Source organism: Phyllostomus hastatus, unplaced genomic scaffold (assembly GCF_019186645.2).
Source record: "Phyllostomus hastatus isolate PE091 unplaced genomic scaffold, TTU_PhHast_1.1 phas_contig_198, whole genome shotgun sequence".
Classification (NCBI taxonomy): Eukaryota; Metazoa; Chordata; class Mammalia; order Chiroptera; family Phyllostomidae; genus Phyllostomus; species Phyllostomus hastatus.
In genome coordinates, this window is record NW_025333715.1 from 1,704,918 (window position 1) to 1,731,388 (window position 26,471).

The 26,471-nt window shown below is 71.1% G+C and overlaps 1 protein-coding gene across 3 annotated transcripts in view; it reads right to left on the reverse strand.

Annotated features, from left to right (window-relative positions):
* GRAMD4 (GRAM domain containing 4) overlaps positions 1-25,477 on the reverse strand; it is a 50,173-nt gene extending 24,696 nt beyond the window's left edge. Inside the window, exons 1-2 of one of the 3 annotated variants that reach the window (XM_045834951.1) lie at positions 25,231-25,477; positions 1,616-1,826 (exon numbers count right to left, since the gene is read on the reverse strand). In XM_045834951.1, coding sequence (XP_045690907.1) covers positions 1,616-1,826; positions 25,231-25,259 — 240 coding nt within the window. In that variant the 5' untranslated portion in view covers positions 25,260-25,477. Of the gene's footprint in view, positions 1-1,615; positions 1,827-16,544; positions 16,692-23,982; positions 24,106-25,230 lie in introns of those variants that run through there. The other 2 variants (XM_045834952.1, XM_045834953.1) reach the window with 2 other exon arrangements.
* Between the last annotated feature and the right edge of the window lie 994 nt (positions 25,478-26,471).

Consider the following 26,471-nt stretch of genomic DNA (forward strand, 5'->3'; position numbering starts at 1 on the left):
GAGCGTCCCTCAGGGGACGGGCGCTGACTGGAGCGAGGGTGCACCCCACCGTGGGGGTCCTGGGCCCGGCCACCCCCACCCTGGAGAAAGAGCCCCGAGGAGGATCGGGGGGAGAGCGAGGGGCCCGGCTCACACAGCCCCAGTGCACCCGCCCTGGTCTGCCCCGAGCTCCCAGGACAGCACCGGGACCCCCGGAGCCCCAGGACGCACAGGCTGCCGGGCTGCATCACCGGCCCTCGGCTCCGGGGCCTGGGAGGGCGCGACCCCAGGCCTGCAGACGCTCCGGGCTGCCACCCCACCCCGCACTCAGTCACACACGCCCATGGGGGCCGGGCCTTGGGTCTCCACTGGCCCTGGATGGACAGAGGGACGGATGGACAGACTGAGCTGGGAGCCAGGTCAGCCCGACTGCAGCCTCTGTGCAGGATCTTTGACACACGCGTGCACGTACATGCACACGTGCACACACACACACTCACAGAGCTAGGCACCACATGTGGGGACCCTCGCTCCTGAGAGACCCACCCTCGGCCCTGAGCGCAGCCGAGGGCCACGGCCCCAGCGCCCCAGGCCGGCGTTGGCCACACAGAGCGGACCCCGCTCCCCTCGCCAGCCGAGCCCACGCCGCTCCGCAACACCACTGCACCTGCCCAGGACGCAGCGGGCAGGGCCCAGGCCTGGGGGGCCCCGGAGAGGGCCGGCTCCCAGGAGGCAGTGCCGGTCGATTATTCGTCCTGCCAGGAGGGGGCGCACAGGCCGGTCGCCAGCAGGGCCTGGGTAGTACAAGGAGCCGGGGAAGGCGGGTGCCCACCGGGCACATCGGCGAGGAGAGCCTGGCTCAGGCGCTTGGAGGGGAAACCACCCGCCATCAGATTTGGTGTCCACGCCGGAAGGCCACCCACAAGCGGCCCAAGGTGGCTCCGGGCTTCCTCACTGGCAGCGGGGGGACTTGGTGGTCGTGCCCATTGGGGAGGAACCCAGGGGCCACGCCCCCCAGGACGAAATGCCAGCCTCGGAAGGCTGGGCCCTCCGGTGCCTGGTCGAGTGGGGGCCGCAGGGCCTCCCCAAGGCGCCACAGACATGCGCTGTCCCAGTGAAGGGGGCCCCACCGACAGGCCTGTGGGGACCACCGTCTCCACAAGGGCCGACAAGAGCCCGCCTGCTGCCGAAGGTCAGGGGCACGCACCAAGGGCAGCTGTCGGAGGCCACGGCCAGCAGCCTCCGGACGGGACGGCACCCTGTCCATCTCCCTCCCCCTCCCCCATGCCACGTGCTCCCAGGGGTCAGGCTGGGGTCAGCACTGCTTCCGCGTGAGAAGTTTGCCAACCGCCCAGGAAACCAACGGGGAAGGAGACCCAGCTGCTGGACCGGCCCTCGGTGCGGGAGGGGCTGCTCACCCAGGGTCCAGGGCCAGGCCCACCAGGGGCAGGGGGCAGGGCCGGCAAACAAGCCCAGCTTGTCTCCGACCAGCCGGGCAGGACACGTCTGCCCGGTGCACACCCAGCCCGGCCCCTGGGGCTGGGGGACCCCACCCCGAGGGCCCCGGGGTCCGAGGCCAAGCAGCGGCGGGGACCGGGGCCGTTCCAGTCCCCGGAGGCCGGCGCGGCACACTCACAGGGTCCCTCAGCTCCTCGCTGTCCCGGGGCGAGGCCCGGGGCGCCTTCAGGGGGGCGTCATCCCCACACTCGGTGTCCGAGGCGTTGGGGGACTCCGCCAGGTCGAGGAAGTCGTCTCTCTTGTGACCTCTGAACCTGATTCTGTCCAGCCTCCTTAGCATGTTCAGGACTGAGCCCCGCTGCTTCACCTTGACATGACGGTCAGGCTCCCTGCGGGAGAACGGGGGGCAGGGTCAGCGGGTCTCGGTTACGTGGGCCCCGCCCTCCACATACACACACACACACACACACACACACACACACACGGCTCCAGCCCTGCCCTCGGGGTGGGGGGAGGGAGCCGGCTCCGGGGCTCCCGCCCCCCACTCCCCCCACTTCCCCCCACGGCTGCCCACAGCGGCCGGCCCAGTGCGGCCCCACGGGGCAGAAGGGGCCTGGTGTGTCCGCAGGGCCCTCCCGCCGGAAGGACGGGCCGGCCTGGGGTCCCGGCAGCAGCGGGGACCCTGGGACAGGGCGGGGGAGGGACGTGGCGGCCACAGACGGAGAGGGGCCGACGCTCCTCGCAGGTCCTCCTGACCAGCGGCGAGAATGTGGCCGGGGCTGTGGCTACGTGAGCTGCCCGGGACAGACTCGGGCCCCTGCTCCACCCGGCCCCTCGCCCAGGCTGCTCCCACTGGCGTGCCCAGTCCCCCCTCCTCTGCCCCAACCTGGCCGGGAAAGCCCAGGCAAGCCCCCAAAACCCCAGGGAAGGGGGGTGAGTGGCCCTTCCTCTGCAGGTCCGGCCAGCCTCACTGGAGCCCAAAGCAGGGGCCCCGCAGCCCTGACCCCAGTGCCGGTCCCACGGCGCCTCGCCTGCGGCTGCCGGCCGGACCTCGCCCACACCCAACCCCGACTTCTCCAGGAGGCCCCGCAGAAGGAGGGGGGGTCTGGACACACCCAGGCTGGAAGCCTGCCCTGCTGCTGGCCGGCTCTGCGAGCCCCAGCCCCCCCCCCGTCCAACATGGGGATGACCCAGCGGGGCCGACGCGCCCGAGAGTCCCCGAGGACACGCTTGCGGGCTGATGCCGCTGGGCCCGGGGCCCAATAAACGACGCTTCTTTCCACGCGGGGCCGGCAGGAAGTGGGGGAGCAGGATGGCGTCCGCAAAGCGCGCCCCCCCCCCACCCCCGCCGCCCCACTCGGGTGTTTCACGAAGAACCGGGGTGGCGGGGAGAAGCGCTTCCTGTTTCCGACGGTCGGCGCTCGGGGCTCCCCCAGGGCCGTTGATCAGCCTGGCGGGGGTGTGTGGGGGGGGGGCTGCCCCGCCCTCCAGGGGCCGGGCTCCCCTTGGCGCCCCTGCTCCGGGCAAGGCCCCCACACAGAGCAGACCGCACCGGCACCGGCTCCGGTCTGCAGGGATGGGGGAGGCGTGCGGGTGTCAGGGCGGGGGCTGCGGGCAGGTGCCCCGGGGACAGGTGTGTCTCGGCACTCCCTCGAGATGCTCCAGGGTGGCCCGACGAGGCCCTGGTGCCAAAGCCACAGGAAACCCAGGGTCCCCTGGGACTCAGGAGGGCAAGCAGTGCACAGTGCCATGCAGGACCGTGGTGGGGGAGGTGGGGGGTGGTGGGGGGTGGTGGGAAGTGGTGGGGGGCAGTGGGAGGCAGTGGGGGGGGAGGTGGGGGGTGGGGAGCAGTGGGGGGGGCAGTGGGGGGGGTGGTGGGGGCAGTGTGGTGGTGGCGTCCCTGTGCCCAGGGATGGGGGCCTGTGGCCAGCCATCTGGAAAAATGTGTGTGTAAAGAAGCAGTAAACTCCAGATGGACTCAAAGGTTAAGTAAACTTTAAAAAAACAAGAGAAGAGAACTTAGTGTTTATCGAGTCCCTCGAGGTGGGGGGACCGTCTCCTCAGGAGACCGAGGAAAGGATCACGAAGTTGAAGAGGCCCGACTAGGGTCAAGGGGACGACCGTAGGCGTCCGCGGAGAGCCGGGCAGCGGCGCCAGGGCCGGGGCGGCGAGCGGGCGCGAGCAGGGCTACAGCCTCCGTCACGGAGCAGACCGAGGGGGTGAAAGCCGGGGAGCCCCGGACACAGAGTGGGAACTCCCCGAGCGGAGGGGGCGGGCCGTGCACACAGATGCCCCCCTACCCTGCCCCCGCCAGCACTCCCTGTGCAGACGCGCCCTGGGAGCAACCCGACGGGGGGCGGGGGGGCCCGGTCTGGCTCCCTCAGAGAGAGGACGGCAGCGCTGGGAATGACCCCCTCCCCGCTGTCCGGGGCAGGGCCGGGCGCTGGACTCCCGTCCCGGTGAGGGACGACGGCAGTCACCAGTGCTGCTGCCCCACAGTCACCGTGACAGCAAACAGGCCCTGGGGCGTCCGACGGGGACACAGGACCCTGAGTGGGGGCTGTAGGCTCATGGGTGGTTCGTTACGCTTCTCCCCCCACAAGTCCTGCACCGCCTTCCCACTGTTCTTCAGAAGACGCCGAAATACTCGGGGGAGGGGGACCGAGGCCACGGACAACCTGCTTCCTTCCACTTTGATTCCCTGTCAGCCGGCGTCAGGCAGACCCCGGGGCTGGGCCCTGGCCACCCTCGGCCGGAGGACAGCGCCCAGGCTTGTCCCTCCCGGGCAGGGCTCCTCCCCCGCAGGGCGCACTCCCCGAGGCCGGGGCCGCCTTCCTCCCCAGTCCAGCTCCTGCAAGCCGATGAGGCGGCCGCACAGGGAGAGGGGACAAAGCACCCAGTGTCCGGGCCTGCCACCATCAGAACTCAACACGCGCCCCGCCTCAGGGCCAGCCCCGGGCCCCTGTGCGCTGGGCTACCCGATGGGGCGCTTCCTTCCAGGCACCAGGACATGCCAGCCCCTCCTGCCCGCTGCCCACAGCAGCCCACATGGGGGCCGCCGAACAGGCAGCCTGCCGGGGCGAGAGGCTCCCAGGGGCCGGCTCCTCCCCGCCGCCCAGCTCCCCCCGACCCCCCAGCGCAGGCTGCCGCCCCATAAGGACCAGACTCCACAGCACCCATGCCACCCACAGCGCGGGGCCAGGCTACCGGGCGGCCCCCACGCCAGGCCCGCACTGGGCTGAGGGGCACCCCACCCCCAGGATGACGCATCTAAAGTACACTCAAGTCCCCGTCTCCAAGGCAGGGCTCGCCCACGGGTTCCGGCGGCACACGATTCTGGGGACTCCGCTCAACACAGCACACCCCAACCTCCAGGTGAAGATGAAGGACAGAGGGGGACGGTCGTGGACAGTCGTCCACACAGAGGCCCAGGAAGGCCGGCTCCCAGACACCCGCCGTGACCCCGAGAGAGGTTTTTCCCTCGGGGCCAGCGTCCGGGAGGGCCACCTCAATGAACCTTACCTGCACCTGCCTTCTGGTTGCTGCTGCTCTGTGTCCCCCGCAACTAGCCCCCCTCCCCAGGCCCATGGGAGGAAGCCCCCCTCCTCAGAGGCTGCCCCAGGAACCAGCCCTCGCGCACCCCCACAGGCCCCCGAGGGCAGCTCCCCACACGCCCACCCCTCAAGGGGACCCGCTGCCCCGGGCCCACACAGCCGCCGGAGGGCCACCAGCCCATACCTCCCTCCAGGCGGAGGCGGGGGCGCTCGGGAACCCTCCTCAGCTGAGGCTCCGCCAGACCCCCGCTCAGAGGGCACGGCGTTCCTCGGGGAACCTGAGACCGTCCGCCCCGGGGCGGACACCCAGTGCCGTGCACGGGGCAGTGCCCGCCAGGCTCCGGGCCCTCTGCGCGCAGGCCTGCGTCCAGCAGAGCTGGCCGGAGGCACAAAGGGCTCCGCTCTGGAGCCCCGCCGAGCGGCTGGACGCACAGAGGCCGCAGTGTCTGGGGAACAGGGCGCTGGGAAACCACAAAGGACTCCATTTCCCTTTCCAGCCCAGGGTTTTAAAAAAAAAGTGGTTCCCAGCCTCGGGGCCTGCGGCACTCCAGCCGTGGTCTCTGGAGCCGTGGTCTCCGGAGGAGTGGCACACGCTGCTCCCGCTGGGCCCCCAGCTGCGGCCCCACAAGCCCAGCCGCACCCCCAGGGTCCGGGGCTCGCCCGCTGACCACAGGAAGCACCCCGTCCCTGGGGGTCACATGCGTGAGGACTGAGCGCCTCCCTGCCCCAGCCCCAGCAGCTGGTCCCAGCTGCCCGCCATCTGCCAGGCCTCCGTCCTCAGGGAAGACGGCCCCCAACCCCGTGGACCCCGAGGCTCTGCAGGGGGCGGGGCGGGGAGGGCAGGCCGGGGGGGGGTGTCGGCCAAGAACCAGTCCGAAGCAGCACCCACAGCGCCCCCTGCCAGCCGCTGCCCAGGACCCCAGCACACACGGATGCTGGGGGCCTCCTGGGACCCGTCTGGGCAGCTGAGACTGGCAGTCCCTGCCCCTGCGTCACGCCCGGGCTCCAGATGTTGGCTTACACCCGATGACCCTGGGGTGTCCCCAACTCAAGGCTTGTCTGGGGGCCGCCACCGTCAGCCTGGCCCCCGCCAGCAGCACCCAACACTCCTGGAGTCAGCCCGGGTGCTGCCGGCCCCGCCCCCACGCCCGCCGGGCTCAGAGCTCACGCAGCTCGCCCTGCTGGCCCTGCCGCAGGTCTCACCGGCAGCCCGACTCGCCACGCTCAGCCCAGAGCCCCAGTGCCCACGTCCACCCGCTGCTCCGGCCACCGCCCTCGGGGGAGCCCTCGATCGCGTGACCCCTTCCTGGCCGGCCACCCGCCTGCAGGCAGGCCAGGCCGGCCCAGGTGGCCACAGGGCCCCCAGAGCCCCTTCTCCACCCGGCAAGAAGCCAGACCCTGGGACGTCTGGATGAGACCCCCACCCTGGGGGCTTCCCACCCCGGGTTCCAGCCAGCCCCGCCGTGGGGCCCGGCACCCCCGGTCCCGACCCAGCGCCTCTCCTCCAGGTGCCCCCGCAGATCCCAGCATCCCATCGGCACGTTGTCTGGAACTTTTGACGGGGCGGGCCCCTTGTGTGGAGCCTGCGACCACCCTGTCAGGACACAGGCCCCTGAGGTGGGCAAGGGGGGCGCAGCCCTCCAGGGCCGCTCCAGCAGTGGCTGCCGATGCCGGGCGGGCACAGACCCGTCGTGGGTTCCGCCGTGAGGGAAGGGAGGGAGGGTGCGCACAGGGGCCTCAGCCCGGAGTGCCCTAGAGCCAGCGACGGGACAGCTCCCCCCGGCACAGTGCATGGACCTGCCCGCGAGCCCTGCCGGAGCACATGACCCCTGGGGGCAATTCCTTCCAAGGCCACGGCCAGCTGGGCACTCCTCCAGCGGGAGGCCTGGGGTTCCTCCCTCGGGGACGCGTCCTCAGGGACTCTTGGTCCCACCAAGCTCAGGGGCGCACCTCGTGCAGACGCTGCGTTCACTGCCCCCTCCCCCGGGCCTCCTGGTGCCCCAAAGCTGACACGGGGCCCCAGATCTCGGGCAACCCCTCCTCTCCCCACCCCAGGTGTCACTCGTCCGGGTCACGGCCACTGAGAGCTCAGCCGCCCTGAAACCGACCAACAGACAGGGAAACTGAGTCTGGGGAGGCGGGACACACACCGGTCTCACTGGACTCCTGAGCCTCTGCGTGCCTCAACCCCAGGCAGCCCGGCCACCCCCCTCCCGGGCACAGGCCTCTAGTAACGCGTCCATCCCTCCGCGTGGCGGCTCGGGGCCCCTCTGCTGAGGACGCCGCGTGGGGAGCCCGGCGGAGCGGCCCCACGGTTGTTTGCTTGAGTGGAACAAAGCCAGCGGGAACCCCTACGGTGTCGCAGCAGGCGGACGACTCGCTGTCACGGGAGCAAACAGGCTGGGAACAGGAACTGCACCCAGGAGCCCGTCACTTTCTCCTCTCTGCCTCGCTCTCAGCCGCAGGCCCCGGGCAGCCCCGGCCCTCTGGTCCCGGCGCCCCTCCTCGGAGGGCCTGCTGCGGCTGGGCCCCAGCACCTGAGGCAGAGAGGGGGCCGCCGGCTGCTGTCAGAGGCCAGGCCGTTCTCTAACGCACTGGGGCCTGGAGGGCTGCGGCCGAGGAAGACCCAGGGCGCGCGGTTCCGCGGGGCTCCAAGAGCCAGCCCTGCGAGGGGCCTGGCAGCCGAGGTCTCTGTCGCCACTTTCCAGCTGGGCTGCAGCCGTGAAACCGGAAACCGGCGTGGCCAGGGGCCAAAAGAGCACTACTTACAAAACCAGAGGCCGAGGCCAGCTCGGTCCGGCCCCTGTCTCACGGCGATAAACACGCAGCGGAACGAGGCTCTCGACTGACCGCCCGCTCGCAGGGGCCAGGTGGGCCCAGGTGGGCCCGGGGCCGGAGCACCCCCGCGCCTGAGCGGGCCTGCCTCGCCCCCATCAGTTACTTCGAGGAAGGGTGCGGCCGAGGGGCCCGGGGTCAGAGGGAACACGGTGAGGACACCTCACGTCTCTGTCCACCTGGGCGTGTGCCAGGGGTTCTCCCACGGCGCCTGGGACCCCCCTGAGGCAGAGGGGCCGGCTGCAAGGAGACGGGCTCTGAGAAGTGTCCCCCCCCCCCACTCTCCCCAACCTCCCCCACCCGCCCGCACCCACAGCCCCGGCTCCCCTCCGTCTCAGGGCGGGACCCGTGCTTCCCCGAGACGGACCAACAGTGCAGTGAAAAGACCCCACGAACGCAGGGGCCTAGCCCGCCTCCCCCAGGAGCAGCCACCTGCCCTCCGGGACTGCACCCCCCCCACAGAGGCGATCCAACACCTCCCCACGCCCCTCAGGTGCCGTCCCCCGTGTTCCCCACCCCCCTCAGGTGTCCCCCGTGTTCCCCACCCAGCATGCCGTCAGGCGGGGCGGGAATGGCGAGCCAGGCCCACTTTAGAGAACTCGGCGCCCTAAGCAGCCCCCAGGTGAGAGGAGTCTTCGAGCCCCCGGAACACCTGTCCTTCCTGCGCCCGCCTTTCCTAACGCGGCGCAGCTGGGGCCGGGCGCAGGCCCAGCCCCGGGCACTCCCGCGGGCCGGCCAGTGCCTCGGTCAGCTGGGCGGGGGTGGGAAGAGCCCAGCACAGGGCCTGGCGGCAGAGGGGCCGGGCCCTCGGTTTCAGCCTCTGCCTCCCCGTGCTCCCTGCCCCGGTCCCGGGCAGCCCCCAGGGTGGGGACAGCGGAGTCCCGCACGGGTCCCCTGGCTGGGCTGACCACAGGGCGGCTCCGCAGGCAGAGGGGACGGGCCGTGGGGGAGCACTCCCACACTCAGCACTGTCCTCAGGACTCGCCCGCCAGCCCGGGGTAACCCGGGGCGAGAAAGCCTGACATCCGGGCCCCGCACGGTCAGGAGCGACCACTGCTGCCATCCGCCGGTGTTCGACGGGCACCTGCTGGGGTGCGGGGGAGCCGCGGCCCTGAACTCCGAAAAGGGTGACAGACAGCGACAGGCCGGGGAAGCCCCCCCAGAAGGTGGCGGCCATCCAGCGGGCTGGCCGTCCCGAGGAGCCCTCTGCCCAGGGTCCCACGAGCTCCAGGAAAGGGCGTGGCTGGACACGGTCCTTTCCCCAGACCCAGCCAGAAGGAGCCAACAGGCAGAGACGCACAGACAGGCGGGCGGGCGCAGAGGAGACCACGCCCAGCTCGGGGTGCAGGCTGGCGGCGGGGAGCTCGCGCACAAGGAGTGGGCTGCCACCAGCTACCACTGGAGGCGGGGTGCTGGGGGACCACCACACGCTTCAACCCTTCTGCATCCTGGACCCTGAATACGCTGACGACTACTCCACAGCAAACTAAGTTTCAAAATTAAATTTTAAAATAAAAGGGTTCAGATTTTTAAAAATTACTCTGAAAACAACCCCCACCCTCCACGGCAGGGAAATCTCTCCCGACATGGAACCAGGAACCTTTGGGCCCCCCGCCAGACCCTTCTGGGGGACCCGCAACATCAAAACTACGTCCAGGCCCCGGCCGCCCTCCGCTCCTCCACCCTCCACGCTGGCTCCGGGGCGCCCCCGAGGGCTGCAGGCGCCGAGGGCCCCGAGGCCCGCAATCACACCCGCCCACGGCCGCGCGCAGCCAGGGCCGGCCTCACGGAATGCTCCTCTCCGTGGGGGTGGGCGGGAGATGTAACAAGTGACGTTCGAAAACACGCTGCGTGTGCACGCGTGTGATGGGTTACTAGACGGCAGTCTGAGGCTTGCTAATGAATTTAACTTCTGGCACGGAAGACCAGTGCGCACCCCACACCCAGGCTCTCGGGGACCCCTCACGCGGGACTCCAACGGGGCTCCCAGACCCCAGAGCCTGAGAACCGAGGTCCCCCCTGCCAGTGACCCTGGGGAGCAGTGCAGGGGCGGGCCGGGGCATTGAGCCCACGCCCCAGCACCCCCACACACCCCAGGCCTCCGCAGCCCCAGCTGGGAGCCCCCCCTCCCCGCACAGACACAGCCTGAGGCGCCAGGTGGGGGAGCGCGGCCCTGGTCACAGTGGTGGGGCCACCCCTCCCCCCACGCCCCTTCGCCTCACTGGCCCGTTCACCCGGCAGGTGGGGACGGCCCGGGAGCCCTCCTGCCCATGGGCGCAGCCCACCCTGGCACGCCCTGGCTCGGGTAGACGGACGGGGCGGGTGGGTGGGGGGCCGCCCCAGGGTCCCCACAGTTACGGGGCTGGAGAGGGTGCGGCCAACCTGGAGGGAGGGGCCGGGCCAGCAGCCCTGGCACCGCCGCGCCCTCACCTGCGGGCCTCACACGTGCACCCCACCAAACCTGCACGCCCGCACCCCCGCCCCCCATGCACCCTCCCTCCTCCTGCGCCCCTCCCCGCCCCCCCCTCGCTCAGGCCAGAGGAGGAGTCCGGGAGCACACGCTTCCTCCCCACCGACAGCCCCACGGCCTCTGCCAAGCAAACCGCGGCTCCGCCACCCAGTCTGTTTACAGGCACCCCTCCCTGCCTTCGGATCTGACAGACCTTTCACGGGTCGCAGACGTCTCCTCCTCCAGGAAGCCCTCCCTGGCAGCCGGCGCACCGGGAATCTCTCCACCCATGAGCACTCCCGCCCGCACTCGGGCTCCGACGCACGCACGCACCCGCACGGCTCGTGCCCCCGCCTCGCCTCCTGTGTGCGTGAGGCTGCGTCCAGTGAGGGCTGCCCCACCTCACGGGGGAGGCGCAGAGAATGGCCCGGCCCGCGGGAGCCTGGAGCCGACGGGTGCTGCCCCTCAGGGAGACAGCCCGCCTGGGGACACGAGGGCACAGGGACAAGCCGGCGGCCCTCTCAGGAGGCCACAGGCACCGCCGGCCTGAAGACATGGGGGTGGAACAACCCGGTTTCAGAACGGCAGCTCTGGGAGGGCCGACGGTGCGAGTGCGGACCCCCCCCCCCCCCCACCGCAGGGCCCTCTGCGCGGCGTCTGTAAGGAGTGCGCGCCGCTGCGGGGCGGCGTGGACCCCACGCACCCCGGCTCCGGCGGGGCGGCGGGGAGGGAGCCACGCGCACCTGGGCCCCCACAGGGGGTCGCCCCCGCAGGGGCCGCCTCCCTGCACAGGTAATTAGGGACAGCACCGTGTGTGTGCGGCGGCGGCCGGAAGGGGGCGGCGCTGAGGCTCCTGGGGCCGGCCAGGAGGGGTTGTGTCTCTGTCTCCCACCGGGAACAGGGCAGACGTGGGAAGTGCGGCTCGCGGCGCCCGGTGACATTAACCCTTGGAAGTGTCCACATCCCAAAACACAAGCTGGGAGACCACGCTGCAGCTGCCAGCGCCCGCAGCCCCCACCTCCCCGGGGGGGGGGGGCAGCTGCACGGGGCCCTCCGGCCCCCGGCCCCCAGAACCGACTTCCTGTGTGCATCCTCGCCGCCTCACCACGTCCCCACTTGACCCCACGCCGAGGTCGGCTTGGTTCCCAGGCCCGCTGCGTCAGTCCCACGGGACCTCCATGCCGCCGGACGCCGGGGGCCGGGAAGCACTGGGCCGTGGGCACCGCAGGCCCCGGGACTCCCACCGGGCTGCCCACTGAGGCAGGGCCCCTGGTGGGGGGGGGCCCCAGCAGGCACTCCCTCCCTGCACCATGTCTGGGCCCCACTCGCCCCTCCCCCCGCTGTGGCCCGAACGGCTAGTACCACAGACACAGGCGCCGTCCCACCTCCCCCTCCCCCGGCCCGCTCAGGCCGAGGGCCCCACTAGGAGCAGCAGCTCCTGGTTCCAGAATCAGTTCCTCCTGCCCTTGGGGGAGCGGCTCCCCCACCACAGCCGAGGCCGGCCCTCCAGAGTCCTGCCCCCAGCCGGACCCCCGAGCGGCCAGAATCAGCATCGGCTCCCACAGCAGCCAATCAGACCGACTCGGCGCCCCCTGCGCTGACAAGAAGCGGGGGGCCACTGCTGGGGCGTGGGGGGCACCGGGTGCCCCACACCCTCCGTCCTCCGCATCGTCGGACCCCAGCTGCCGCGTCCTGGACCTGACGTCTCACTCGAGTGTCCATCAAAGTTCGGCCGAAAAAGGCCCCCGCTGCCCAGCCCTGGTGGCCCGAGAGCCCGATGTACCCGGAACACGCCGCGCCCCGCTGCACACGACGGGCCGGGCGTGCGGCCAGGCCACGGGTGGGAGCCCACACCGCAGGCAAGCCTGCCCCCAGAGCACCCTGCGAACAGACAGGCCCCGTTCACGAGCCCGGAGTCACCTGCCACGGGAGAGGGGCATCGCTCAGCGGGGCGTCTCCAGGTCTGAGATCCCGACGCCGCGGCATGGCCTCCCGGCACGCCCGGGGCCTCAGCTCCCCGTCCCCGGAGGAGCACCCAGCACGGGACGGGAGGAACTCGCCAACGTGGCCTTGCGGTGCGTGGCCCTCGGCCAGGATCCCCACGCGAAGCGGAGGAAAGCCTGGCTCTGGACGCTGCCTCCGGCGTGCACCCCTGTCCCGGCCGCGGGGTGGCCCCAGCTCCAGCCCAGCTCCGGCCCCAGCGCCTCGTCCTGTGAGGCCGTGGCAGCTGGCGCCCGACCCAGCCGCCCGCCTGAGGTCTGGCAGCGGCTCCCTGGGGGAGGGCAGGACTCCGAAAGCAGGCGTGGGACCCGGCTTAACCAGACGGACAGGTTGGCGAACAGCACGGCGGCCTCCGCCCCGGCCTGGAGAGGGCAGCAGAGCCGGCCGCAGCCGCGGCGCCCAGCCCGAGGACTGGGGAAGTGGAAAAGGCCCCCAGACGGCCAGCCTGTGGCCCTGGGGGGCTCCCCTCCCAGTTCCAAAGGAAACAGAACTCTGTGACTGCTCCCACTGAGGAGGAAGGCCACCCGAAGCCCCTGCCGAGCATGCGGCACCCCCAGCCCCCAGGAGGCCCCAGGCGCGCCCGTCAGTGGCCACGCAGGTGCTAGGGCCCGTGACCCTGCGGGAAAGGCTGCCCGACCTCGGCCACGCGAGCACACTGCCCCCTGCGGAGCCCCTGGTTCTGGCCTCATCCGCGAGGTTTAACCGGGTAAGCGCCAGAGCCCGGGCATCCGTTCACGGCAGGGAGGCACCTGCAGGTCTCCCCCACCCGGCCCCGGGTCCCTTGGGTGCTGGGCCAACGCTCAGCGGTCCCAGCGGTGTCCACTTGGGGCCGGCCAGCCCTCTCAGCCAGGACGGCGGGCAGCACGGCGTCCCCTCTCACCAGCTTGTCCTTGCCGCCAGCTCCCGCTCCCCGCTGACAGCTGCCCCTCGGCTCCCCGGCCAAAGCCGGCGGGGCCCAGGGACAGTGCCGGAGACCTGGCGGGCCGGGCACCCTGAGGGGCGGGGCAGCACCCGACCTCACGCATCCAGGGCTCAGGGCTTCCCTGTGAACTCACACCTTGCCCCCCTGACAAGGTGAGACCCTTGGTGATGTGGGAGACCATCGGCCAGAGCAGCTGCTCCCCTGGTGACAGCACAGGACACGGGACGGCGGGGCTGGGTGCGGGGCCGGGCGTGCTGGGGTGGGAGGAGTGGTGCCCGGACCCACCCTGCCCGAGGGCGCAGCCACCGACAGCCCGTTTGCCTGGCGGGGGCCCCAGCGCCTCCACCGGACCCCGGGCATCGGGCGCCACCTCCCTCCCGGGAGCACAGCCGGCCACCAGGGCCACAGGAGGGGGGTCTCCGGGCCGGGAAATTCCTCGCTGAGGGTAGAGTCACAAGCCCAGGACACTCCCTCCAGGCGATCTTCTCCTGGAAGGTTCTGGAAACCTGAGGCAGGTCCGCCACGGTCCTGTGGCACCCCGTCTCTGGCTGGCCACCCAGCACCACCCTGGGCACCTGCTGTCTCTTTGCTCCCCGGGGGCCCTCGAAACCGCCCCCGCCCCCGTCTCCTGGCCAAGGGGCGCGGTTACCCAGGCCTGGTCTGCGGGCCCCACGTGGGGGGCGCTGGACTTCCTTCTCTCGATGCTTTGCCGCACAGCAGCCCCCCCAGCCTCCAAGACCCCCCGCTTGGCCCCTCACCTCCCCCCCAGATTTCAGGGGGGCCCGGGCTTCCCCTGCAGTCCCTGGGAGACACTCCTCGTCCAGGACCAGGCTGGCCCCAACCAGCTGCGTCTCCAGCACAGACCTCGGCGGCGGCCGCGGGGGCACTTCTACGCCTGAAACCGGCGGGAACACCCGCCCTCCCCGGGGCTCCCCCACCCGGGTTCCCTCCCCACCCACGGCCTCTGAGGGGGCGGGGCCTCCTCCCGGCTCCTCTGGCCGCTGCTGGGCTCGGCCGGGCGCCCCGCCCACCCCGGACGGAGCGCACCTGTGTGCCCCCTGCACCTGCCCTGGCCCAGAATGCTCCCGTCGGCCTCTGCCGCCCACACCTGTCCCTCTCTCGCCCATCAGGGGTGGGAGGCAGGACGCGTCCGAGCGGAGGGGCGAAGCCGCGGTCACACCGTGGCGTGGAGTCCCCCGAGGGAGAGAGGGCTGGGGGGCACGGACCAAGGGACAAGGAGCCGGGATGCCGGCCCCACCGGCAGCTGGAGGCGGGAGTGGGAGGGGCCGCTCTGCTGAGAGCAAGGATGCAAACGGGCTGGGCCCCGCGGGGCCCGCGACGGCGGCCACGACCCCAACACGGGCGGAAGGAGTCACGCCTTTCGAGTCCCCCCCAACCCACGGGAGCTGCTGTGCAAACTCGGCCGCTCACGGCAACGCTGGCGCCCCACCCACACCCCCGCCTGCCCACCGGCGCGGCTAAGGAGCGCCAGAGGGGACACCACTGAGCAGGCAGACCCCGCCTTCCTCACCTGGGGGCGTCCATGCGCACCCCCTCGCCTGGAGCACCAGGCTCACCTGCCGGCCAGGTGCGGGCTGCGCCCCCGCTTGGAGGGTGGGGGGCGCTGGGCGGGTGCTGCTCACCGGCCTCCAGTCGGAGCCCAGGAGCTTAACCACGTCTGAGGTGGGCTCACGCCTCTGCCGCCGGCCGGCGGGGGACAGGGCCTGCCCGTCGCAGGGTCGGCGCGGCCCCGCGGCACACAGGCCCCGCGCCGGCGCCGGCTGCCGGGAGAGTCCGCGCCCGTCGCTTGTCGTGTTTTTGTCAGAGCGGCTCCCTTCCGAAACACCCACACGGAGAGAGCTCTAATTCAGGTTATGTCGGTGAGCAGAAATAATCACAGAACAGGGTTTATATCTTCTAATTACACAGAATTTAGGACGGCACCCATGTAAGTGATTCCGAAATACTTCACAAATAGGTCACACAGGCCCTTCTTGCTGCCAAGACCTCACTGCCGACGCAGCGGGGCCGGCCTCCGCGTGCGGCACCACCGGCAGCCGGCAGGGAGCCGGCGTCCCCCGCGGCCACCGCCACGGCCTGGAAGCTCGGGGTTCGGGGCGGCCGAGACGTCTGTGGGGCACGCAGTGTGTGCCAGCAGCCGCCGGTCCCCATGGAGGACGCAGCCACCGGCTCCCCCACCGGGACCCGGGGGTCTCCTGCAGGTGCAGGGGGAGGCAGGCGCGGCACCTCCCTGACCAGATCGGGACCGCGGGAACCTCCAGGGGAGAGACCGAGCCCAGCCTGTCCCCGTCCCCGGCACGAGCCGCCGAGCCGGCGAGGCCGCACGGGACTCTCCCCATGACTCAGCGTGAACAAGTCACTTAACGAGTTCCAGACACACAGCCACGCAGTGGATCGCGGAGGACGCACTCGCCCGACTTTAAATGAGGCGACGGGCGTTGGCCTCGCGTGCCGGGCAGCCTGGGGGGGGGTGGCGGGGGGCGGGGCAGGCACCCGTCACTCGCCTCCAAGAGCCTCGACCGAGGCCCCGGGCCCAGCGCGGGGACGAGGGTCAGAGACACGCCCCCTGCCTGGCCGCCCTGCAGGTCCAGGATGGTTGGAGTCCCATCGTCCCATCGGACTCTTCCCGCCCCGCCCGGCCACGGCTGGCCAGAGTGCAGGGGAGGGGACGCAGGCCTCCCCGGGGGGATGTGACCGGGGACGCTGGCAGCAGCTCCGGCCTGGCCTGACTCGGGGAGGCCCGGGTACCAACCGCAGCCGTGCTCTGAGGCAGCGGCCAACTCCGTGTGGCTGAGCCCGGGCGACAGGATGCGAGGTGAGGCGGCCTCCCTCTCCCCGGGCGGGCAGGCGGGCAGGCGGGGAAGGGGAAGCAGCCACGGGCCCAGCGAGGAACCTGGGGACGAGGAACCCGCGGACCGGGGTTGCAGAATGAGCCAGCGCAGGGCGGTCTCTGCAGGTGCCGGGAGGGCTGTGGTCCCCCCAGAGCGTGAGCCAGGAGAGAGCGGTCAGAGGTCCCCAGAGGCCCGCGAGTGGGCAGCAGGGCCACGTCCATCTTCTGAACACCTAAGCCCAAAAGCAGTGGGCAGGTGGGGCCAGGGACGGGGGCCACTCTCCGGCCCTCCACGAACTCCTCTGCACAGCCGGGACAAGGTGGCCCCTTGTGGGGAGGAGGCGGCAGCCACCGCCCACACCCCTGGCACCCAGCACTTGTCCAGATGCGGTCTCCCTGGACAGCCCCCCACGCCCCCCGGTCAGCCCAGGCCCCACCGCGCCGCGCACCCTCGGGCCACGCCGATGGGGCCCCTCACACCCGGGGCTCACTCACCCCCATGGCCAGGTCTCCGAACGCAGGAGGTGGCCGCGTGACCACGAAGGGTCAGGTGGGCGTTGTCAAAGCTTACAGGGGGGCTGTGGGCTGTTCTTCCAGGGCCTGTCCACTCCCAGAGACGCAATTCTAGGTGGTCAGCTTAGAGCGGGGGCCCCGGGCAGCCCGGTGAAAGCCCCCGCCTGCCCACCGACCCCCCAGGCCACGCCCCTGCGCCTCCAGACAGACACTGACACCTTGGCACAGCCCCCGCACCCCCGGCAGGGTGTGACATCCGGACCCGGGGCGGCCCTGCCCCCGTGCGCCCCCACCCTGCCCACGGCACCGCCTGCCCCCACCCGTGCCTGGCTCGCCGCAGCTGGCTCATTCCACTTCCTCCCCAGCAACGTGCCGGCCGCGGCCAAGCCCCATCTACAGCCAGCGGGCTGGGCGGGAGGGGCCGCGGTGACCACGAGCCCTCCTCGCTTCTTGAAATTCCGCCTCTGGGCCCGGCACCTTGGGGTCCCTAACCGCCACCCACCCCCTCCACCCCACACCCACCTCACACCGCACCTTAACTCTCCCAAGGTCGACCTTGGATGGGAGCCACCCCCTCCCCGCATTCTTAGGCAACGGCTGTCAAACACGGCACCGCTTTCCTTCCTCATGCTGGCGGGCCCAGCGTGCCAGCCACGCGCTGGCCCGGTGCGCCAGGCCGGGGAGGGCCCTGGGGCTGCCGCTGCTGACCACCACCCCCCTGACAGGCCACAGGCCTTCCAAGTGGCCTCCTGTCCGGTCCCCCTGTCTGCCTCCGACTCTCCTCTCTGGAGGGGACAGAAACTGGCCCCTGGGCAGGAGCCCACCAGGCCCCAGGACATGCCCAGGAAGGCGCTGAAGGAACACCCCAGGCAGGCAGGCAGGGCCCCTGGGGACGGCTGGGCTCTCCGACCCCACCCCGCCGCCCCATGCGGGGGACACGGGGACAACCCTCGGGCCGTGCACCCTGGGGCGGTCCTGTGGGCAGTCAGTCACAGGCTGTCCTCCCAAGAGGTAGGTTCTAGGCTCTGTGGTTTGATGGTTTGCATGTCTTTTTAACTTCCCAGGTCGCTCACAGCTCGAAAGGCCGAACTGCCCAGCCGGCGGAGGGCCGGCCGACACACCCCTGCCTGTGCCTGCCCCCAGACGGCCCTCCAGGCTGCGGCTGGGCCGGGCTCGGGCCAGCGGGCAGCGGGCACCCCCCCTCCACACAGATGCCGCCCCAACAGCGACCACCAGGCAGCCGCCCAGGGCCACTGTGACCCCAGAAACCATCCTGGTCACCCCAGAGCACGACACCCAGGGAAGGGCGATGTCTCCCGGCCGGTGGCACCCACAGCCGCCCGTGCCCGTCACTCAGGGCCTCTGGGCACACACACCCAGCCCAGACAGCAGGAGGAGCCCAGTGGGGCCCGGCACAGCCCCCACCCTCCTCGGGGCCCCCAGCAACTCCTCACACACACCCCCCATACCACGACTGGGGGCAGTGGGGGCCACGTGGGGGGCCCCAGGCCCGCAGCAGAGGGAAAAGGGCTCTCAGGATGCGCACCCAGGGGCATGGCTGCCGAGGCTGGACCTCCGGGGTGTGTGCTCCGAGTCAACACCACCTCCAGATTTCAGGGGGTCAGGGGTGCGCCCGCGCCTGCGGGCAGGGCTACCCAGGCTGGACGGGGGACCCGGCCGTCCTCCCTGCCTCTCCCTGCCTCTCCCTGCAGGTCGCGGACCTTCTCAGGGGGGCGGTGGCGCCCGGCCTCTGCAGGGGGCCCTGCCGCCCGCACCCCCCACCCCCCCATCCGCGCTCCTGGAAGCGCAGGAGGAACTGCCGTGCACCCGCACTCCGGCCCACAAAACCACTTCCTGCGGCCAGGACACCGAGTCCGAGCCCACCGCGGCTGCGCCGGAACTGAACCGTTAGGGCAGGGGACGGCAAACGGGGAGCCGGTTCCCGCCGAAAACCGGTGTCCATCGGCAAAGCAGGGTCCGAGGATCCGAGGGGCGAGGATCAGACGGTGACCGCGTGCCGTCGAGTGGACTCACCCTCCCCGAGGGCAGGCGCCGAGGGTCCGCACGACGGGCACAGACGCGCAGGGGACCCGTTCCGGCTCCGAGGCAGCGAGGCCCAGCAGCACCCACGGCGCCCAGCACCCAGATCTGGGCCTCTGAACGCACCCTCCGCGGAGGGAGCGGGCCCCTGGGAGACCTGGCTGGCTCGGGGCTGGGGGGAAACACACAGTGGGGGGGTGGGCCGGAGCCCCCATGGGCCGGATAGTGGGGACGCACTCCCCTGACCCCACCAAGACGGGGCGTGGCGACCGGGGGACCCTCCGACGACCACAGCTGGGGACCACAGAGTACTGGGGGGGGAGGGGCTGTCTCACAGCCCTGAGGGGCATGAGTGCGCCCAGACCTCCGTCAGTGACTGGATTAACTGGTGGGGGGGGGGGGGGGGAGACGCCTCCGGCATGAGATTTCCAGGCTACCCTGACAGACCCCCCACCCCCCTCGGGAGGGGGGATGCGGCTCCCGCCCCCTTCCCTTGGGCCAGGAGGCATGGTGGCCTCCCTCCAAAGAGGGCGGCGGGGGCAGGGACGGCCCCGGGGTGGGGGGAGGCGGGGGGGACCTGACACCCTCTGCCAGGAGATACAGGGCGACATCACCGTGGTCAGGTGGGCTGGCAGCACCGCCCCCGGAGGGATGTGATGAGAGGGGACTTCCCCTCTGTCGACTCCCCAAACCCACAACGCCGCTGTGACCCCGAGAAAAACACTCAAATTCCCACAAATTCCAATCGTCCAAGCAAACTCCATGGGGGGGCCGCAGTGTGTACCTGACCCCTCCCCGGGCCACCCGGACCTTCCACAGAGTCGGGCCAGAGGAGCCCGCGGCCGGCTGGAGGGGTCCTGGGGCCGGAAAGTGACGTGGGGGGAAGGCACGGAACCCCAAACGAAGCATGGGCCTCACTCAGTAACAGCCTGTCGATGTGGCGACTTAGCATTGCGTTTGCAATTTTTGTGTAAATCTAACACCATTCTAAAAATGAGTCTACTCTTGTTTAAATCCAGCCTGCCACCCAGGGCGCCGTGAACTGGTGTGTGCACTCGCCAGGAAGATGATCGGGGACAGAAACAGTGGGGCGGGCAGCGAGAGAGGGGCCCCGCCCCCTCCCTACCCCGCGGCAACAATTTATTCCCCACACGCCCGCCCACCCACCCGCCCGCCACTGTCCCGTGAGGCCGGGCAGCGGGCCCTGCCCTCCAGGAGCTTGGGAGGCCGGCAGGTCAACAGACAGCCGCACACGGGGAGAGCAGCGCAGGCGCCCTAACTCTGGGGGAGTGGGACAGCCAGGAAGGCTCCCTGGAGGAGGTGACCTGACTGCAGCTCAGACAAACAGCCACTGAAAACGAAATGGGAAACGTGAAATGGCTCGGGGGTCTGCACACTGTGGCGGCAGCGACAGAAGGGGCTGCTGTGAACTCTGACCCTGGGTGTCGGTGAGGCCGAGCACGCCCACCTCGACACAGACAGAAGGAGGTCAGGGTCACCTGGTCCCAGGGAGCGGGGGCCCCCCTCCGGAGAGGCACAGAGCCCCACCCTGCTGCCGCGCAGCGCCGTGCGGTTGAGAACGCGTCCCGCCAACCCAATGGCCTTGTTGCTCATTCACGAGACGCATCCGAAGCAGCAAACCCACAGAGACAGGCAGGGGCCAGCAGTGGCCAGAGACACGTGGGGTGGGGTGGGGGGTGAGGAGGGACAGCTACGGGTGCAGTTTCTCCCGGGGCGATGGAAAGGCTCCCGCGTTAGAGTGGGGGGGCTGGGGGCGCCCCCGACTCTGTGCACACGGGCCAGCCGCCTGCGCACTCCCTGTGGGCGGGTCGCACGGCGCGTGAGCTACACCTCAGTACAGATGCTGGAGAGACGGACACGCCTCTGGCTGCCCAGCCGTGATCCCCCCCAGCCCCATCGGCTGCCCCCGGGCTCCCCAGCCGCTCCCAGAGCTGCAGCTGCCGGTCCTGGGAGGCTGGGCTGCAGAGGGGTCTCCGGGCCAGAAGAGGGTGCCCGTGGCCACCCCAGGTCTCCCACAGAAAGGTGGGTCCATGCAGTCACTCCCCAGAAGTGTGCAGAGCTCCAGCTCTGGACGTGTGGGGAAAAGTGCTGGAGGAGAGAGGAGAGGCCCGGGCTACCAGGGAGGGGACACTCAGGGGGCTGGGGACGAAGCGGGGGGTGGGGGGCAGCAAGTGAGGAGGTGCTTCTGGGACAGGAGCTCATGGGAGGCCGCCCCGCCAGGGGCAGGAGCAGAGGCGTGGCCACACCCACAGAGGGGGCAGAGGGCAGGGGCGGGGCTGGGAAAGGAAGCCCAGCGGCCTGGGCGGCGTCTGGGGCGCAGGCTGGGGTCACGTCCCACGTGCCCACCCGCCCAGTGAGCTCCAGCCCTCTCCCTGAACACGGGGACCCCAGGGGGGGTGCCGTTCCCCAGGGCCCCCAGCCCCCGCGGCCCTCCATGGTGCCCTGAGCATCTGGCCTCTCCCACCCTCGGCCTGACTCGGGTTTGGGGGCCTAGAGGGGCTTGGGGTCAAGCCGCCCTCCCCCCCATTCCCAAGGGACAGGGGACACCTCAGGCACAGTGCTTTCTGGGCGCCCCCACGTCACAGGGCCCGGTGTCACGGATCTTTCCAGAAGCTCTCACTCCCACACAGCCACGGCCGCTCCACCCACACCAGCCAGTGCTGAGGATGGGGCAGACCCCCCACCCCCTTCCTCCTCCTCCTCCTCCTCCCTCCTGGGGCAACCCCTCCCGCCGGGGCCACCTCCAGGCCTCTGGCTGCCGAGTCGCAGACCAGGGCGCTGGCTGACAGGTGGGCTGAGGCCCAGAGAGGCGGAGTATCCCACCCACGAACACTCGGCAAGACCAAGAGCCTTCCCCACCGAACCCCTGAACCAGCTCCGCTGCTCAGCGGCTGTGGCCCCGGGGACTTGGCTTAACGGCTCTCAGCCAGAGCTTGCTCGCTCGCTGGGAGGGGAAGCCAATGTCAGCAGCCACCTCCAGCTGCTACAGACCCCGCCACAGACCGTGGCGGGGGGCCGTGGTCGTCACTGCGTGCTTGTCATCGTCACTGTCCCTCCACTCACGCGTGCTTCTCCCGCAAACCCCCAGAAGCGTAGCCTGGCCAGGGGGCTGCTAGGGAGCCGGCCCCACGTCTGGAACCCCACGGCCCCGGTCCCCGCCCCAGCCCTGCCCCCGGACGACCCGGGACTCAGGTGGCCAGGCCCACCTCTCGGGGTCTCAGGCCCCTCCAAGGCGGCAGGACGGGGTGACGGTGCGTGTCACCAGGACCGCGTGGGACAGCGCATGGAACACACCGAACACATATTGATCGATTTCCAGCGCCGTCACTAGTGTCTTTGACAGGCCGGCACGTCCCGCCCTCCGGTGCACCCGCAGGGCACCGAGTGCAGCGCTCACACACACAGTCACAGCCCCGGTGACGACTGGAACACCGCACGACGGTGACCATCATTAGAGGGAATTACAGCCCGTGTCTCCGTCCAGCCCCTGCGCACGGGCCACATGCAGACACCCCGGGTTTTCTCCGACGAGGGAACCTCGCTTGCCTCCTCCTCCTCCGTCTGTAAGAGCAGCCGGAGCAGCCGGCCTTGAAGTTCTCAGGTTAACGGATTACATTTCCCGGTGCCCAGCGGCTCCAAGCAGGGCCCGGGCTGCCCCACCTCGGGGGCTGGGTGGCGCCTCGGCCACTCCAAACACCACGGCAGTGTCACCTTCGGGGACCCGGGCCTCCTCCCACACCCACGGGACCGACCGACCGGGGAAGACGCGAACTCACCCCTCAGGTTCTCTAGAATCGGCCCGGCACAGTTGCCACGGCCATGCCACCGAACCTCCAGGAAGCACAGGCCCAGGCCGACGCAGCGCCGGACAGCCTGAGCCGGCTCTCGGTCCCCCCAAACCAAGGCCTGCCAGGCGCCACCGGAGGGGTCGCCCTCACCCCGGCGGCTTCCCGCAGACGCCGGTCCGGGCCGAGCCGGGAGAAGCTGCCTCCACAGCAGGTGCACCTGCAGTCCCCCCACTGCTCACGGCTCACCGCTCACGGCTCACCTGTGACTTCCTGCAGCGCAGGGAGCTCTGCCACCACCGGCGCTGGCAGCAGCCCCGCTGGGCCGTGAGCCCACACTCGGCTCTCGACAAAAATGGCCTCCTTGTCCCTGGCCAGTGTGGCTCGGCGGCTTGGAGTGCCGTCCTGTGCGCCGACAGGTCACAGGTCTGACCCCCGGTCAGGGCACACACCTGAGTTGCAAATCCGGTGCCCGGCGGGGGGTGCGTACAGAAGGCGATCAATCGATCGATCGATGTTTCCCTCTGGCATCCTGTTTCTCTCCCTCTACAACCAAGGAGCTCTGTGGGGAGTGACGGTCTCCCCCGCCCCAGACGACAGGCACAGCAGCCTCCCAGCCCGGCCTCCAAGGGCCCACGGCAGCCACGAGGCAGGAGCCCCCACCCTGACATGCTCGGGGGGCCAGAGGGCCGAGCAGCAGAGACGGCAGGCAGCCAGAGGCCACACCAGGGGTGGCGGCCCAGCTCCCCAAGGGGTCCGCTCTCCCCCCAAAATGAGCACCTGGCTGGACCAGGCCGCTCCCGGGTGAGAGCCCCGTTCCCTCGCAAAGCTCGGGCAGATCCAGATTCTGGAGGGAAACTCCCGACCCACGGAGTGCGGGGCCCTAGGAGGGGCTCACTGGGGCCCCTGAAGTGCTGGGGTTCCCGCAGCACAGCCGCTAACATGGGTGACACTATGGAAACGTTAGTAGAGCCCCCCGCCCCCCACCCCCCAGGGTTCCAGTTACATGGGTCCCATCAGGTCGCGGCCTGGGTTTGGTGCGCGGTCTGTTACAATGTAGCATCACTCGGATACTCTGTTACACAGAGAGGACGGGCTTCAGGCTCGCCGCCTCCCCTGGCAACCAGCGCTGGAATCTAATAACACTCCACTTCCACTGGGCCCGAGCCGCGCTCTATCAGAAGCGAAAACGGTGATTCAGGGAAACCAGCCTGACCCCGGTTTCCAGCTGGCAAAGGTGAGGCCGGGGGAGGGGGAGGAAAGAGGAGGTCACGGGCGCTGGCGGCTGATTCGTTCCCCGACACCCACTCCAGGATGGGCTCCGCAGACAAGTGGGGCCCCCCCGCCGCCCGCGCTGGGGGAGGACGGAACGAGCCGCCCACAGGGCCAGGGCCAAGCGGACCACAAGAGTTTCCCCTGCGTCTCCAGGAAACACCTCTCCTGAGTGCGGCGGGCAGACACGGCAGGGGCCACGCCACCGGCACTGCCGGCCCCATGGCCCACCGCCAGGGCGGCTCCGAGGAGAGAAGGGCACAGGCGGGGGTGGCACCCATCTAGAGGCTGGGGACGCCTACCTGCCGGTCCCCGGGCCCAAGCGGGCAGTCCCACCATGAGCCCAGCGCTGTCCAGGCAGAGCAGGGGCAGGGGCATTCCTGGAACACACTCTCCCAGCCAGACTGCCTGCCCCCAAACAGGCCCAGGGCACGGGAGGGGCAGAGCCAGGGAAACAATGGCCGCCCAGGGGGCAAAGGGCACTCCCGGCCTGGCCTGGGCGCTCAATCTCTGCGCTGGGTGTGCCCCATTGCCCCTCCCCCCCGCCCGGGAATGGGGGAAACTGAGACACAGACAGGCTCAACTGCCCAAGGTCAGAGCAGGAGCGTGGCCGGGGCCTCCTGAGCCCGCCGCTCACTGCAGCCCAGCCCAGGCCGGCCGGCCAGGTCCCGCTGGGCAACAAGCCCCAGGGCTGGGTGTGTGCAGAGGCTCTGAACTCTGACCTCCTCACCAGCCCACACGGGGAAGGCAAGAAGGGAACTCTACTCTGCAAAGGGGGTCCCCCAAACGCAGTGGTCCCTGCCTCAGGGGACCCTGGGCTGCTGGCAGGACCCGGCTCCCGTGGGTGCTCCCCCCACCAGGTCTCCAGCCCGGTGGTGGGTGCTCTTCCTGCCACAGAGCCTCCACGTGGGGCAGGGCCCATCTCTGGCTCCCCTGCCCTCCCTGACAGGGGCGCAGGGCCTGCTCTGGGCAGATGAGGGCCAGGCTGGGGGCTGCCCCGCTACACCCCACCTCGGCTCCTGCCCACGGGCCTGGGCCCCAGCAGAGCCCCGCTGACCAGCAGTCCCAGACAAAGGCAGAGGAGGAGGCACAAACAGAGGTGTGAGGAGTGGGCGAAGGCCCACAACTTTTTGGCAGGGTCGTCACGGAGGTCGCAGGTCCCGGGGGGCTCCCTCCTCTCCTGTGCCCTCACAGAGTGGGTCGGGAAGGCGACACGCGCCGAGCCCACGTCCCCGTCTGGCCCCGGCGACCCCCGGCCCCGCGACCACCACGCCAGCCCGGACCCCGCAACGTCCTCCTGTCCCTGGCGGGCCCAGTAGAACGCAGCCCGGGAGACACCGGGCGCCGGGACGCGCCCCCGGCCCGCGCGGGACCCGGGGGCGTGTGTCGGGGCGCGCCCGCGCGGGGCCCTGCTCAGCGGGCCGCGGGCTCCGGGCGCGGGGAGAACGTGGCGGGGCGCGTCGGGTCGCGGCCCTGGCCGGCCCGTGCCGGGAGCGTGTCCGGGTGTCCGCCGAGGTCCGTGTGGGCGTCCGCGCGCGCGCGCCGCTTACCCGGAGCGGAGATCGGGGCCAACTCTCATCCACCCGCCGCCGCGGCGCCCGCCTCGCCGGCCGCCCGGCCGCACTGCACCTGCCGCCCGCCCGGGAGCCCAGCGGCGCCGGGGAGCGCGGAGGAGGCGGCCCCGCGGGTCCCGGCCACGAGCGCGGAGGCGGCGGCGGCGGCGGCGGCGGCGGGGCCAGGTCGCGCGCTCGCGTCCCGCTGCGCGGAGTCTGCGCGCCCCCGGCCCGGGCTGCGCAGCCGCCGCCCCGCCCCGCGCGCTGCCCGCAGCCCCCGGGCTCCTCGCACAGCCCCGCCCCGCGGCGCGCCTTAAAGGGGCCGCCCCGCGCCGGGCCCCGCCCCCCGCGCCGCGCCTTAAAGGGGCCGCCCCGCGCCGGGCCCCGCCCCCGCCCCGCCCCCCGCGCCGCTGGCGCCCGGGCCTGCGGGAGCGCGCCTGCCCTAATGGGTCCGCGCGCGCGAGTTTGGTCACGCGGCTCAGCCTTTGTTTGGGTGGCCCACGTGCGTCCCCGCCACTCGCGCCCACGTGCCTGCGCGGCGGCTCCAGCATGTCCGCTAGCCACCCGCGGTCACCGCCGAGCGGTCCCGCGCGTCTGGCTCGGCAGAGCCCTCGGGCACAGCCACGCACAAGCACGCCAGCTGCTGTCACCTCGCCCGGGGCCCGCCCGCCGGACACCCCATCAGGGGTACATGGGGACCGCATCCATGCGCAGTGGTCTCGTGGGAGGGCAAAAATTCGGGAATGAGATCAGTCCTCACTAAAGGCCGGGGTCAGCAACCTCAGTAGTCAAGGAGACCGCCCTGCAGAGAGAGAGAGAGAGACCCCTGCCCAGGCCTGCCACCGCGCCCCCCTGCCTCCAGGGGTGAAGTTACCAGCCAGGCCAGGAGACCTGGGCTCTTGTCTCCTCCGAGGGAAGAATTCAGTCGAGAGAGAAAGTGCAGCAAAGCAAGCAGGCATTTACTGGCCGCAGCAAAAGCCCACTCGGGACCGCGAAGCGAGGAAGGGCTCAGCATAGAAGCACCAGGAGAGCCCAGGAGGGGCTGCCTTAGCTCCCTCGGGAGGCAGAGCAAGGGGGCTCTGAGCAAGGGGACCGGGTCGGGGGTTAGCCCTGTGTAAGCTGCTGCTGCCCTTTGCTCCCGGGGTTGCAAGACTCCCGAGGTCCCGAGGAAGAGGGGGCACAGTCGTGCCCCCCCCCCGGGGGAGAGCGCGTGCTGGTCCATTGTCCCGAGGGGTTTT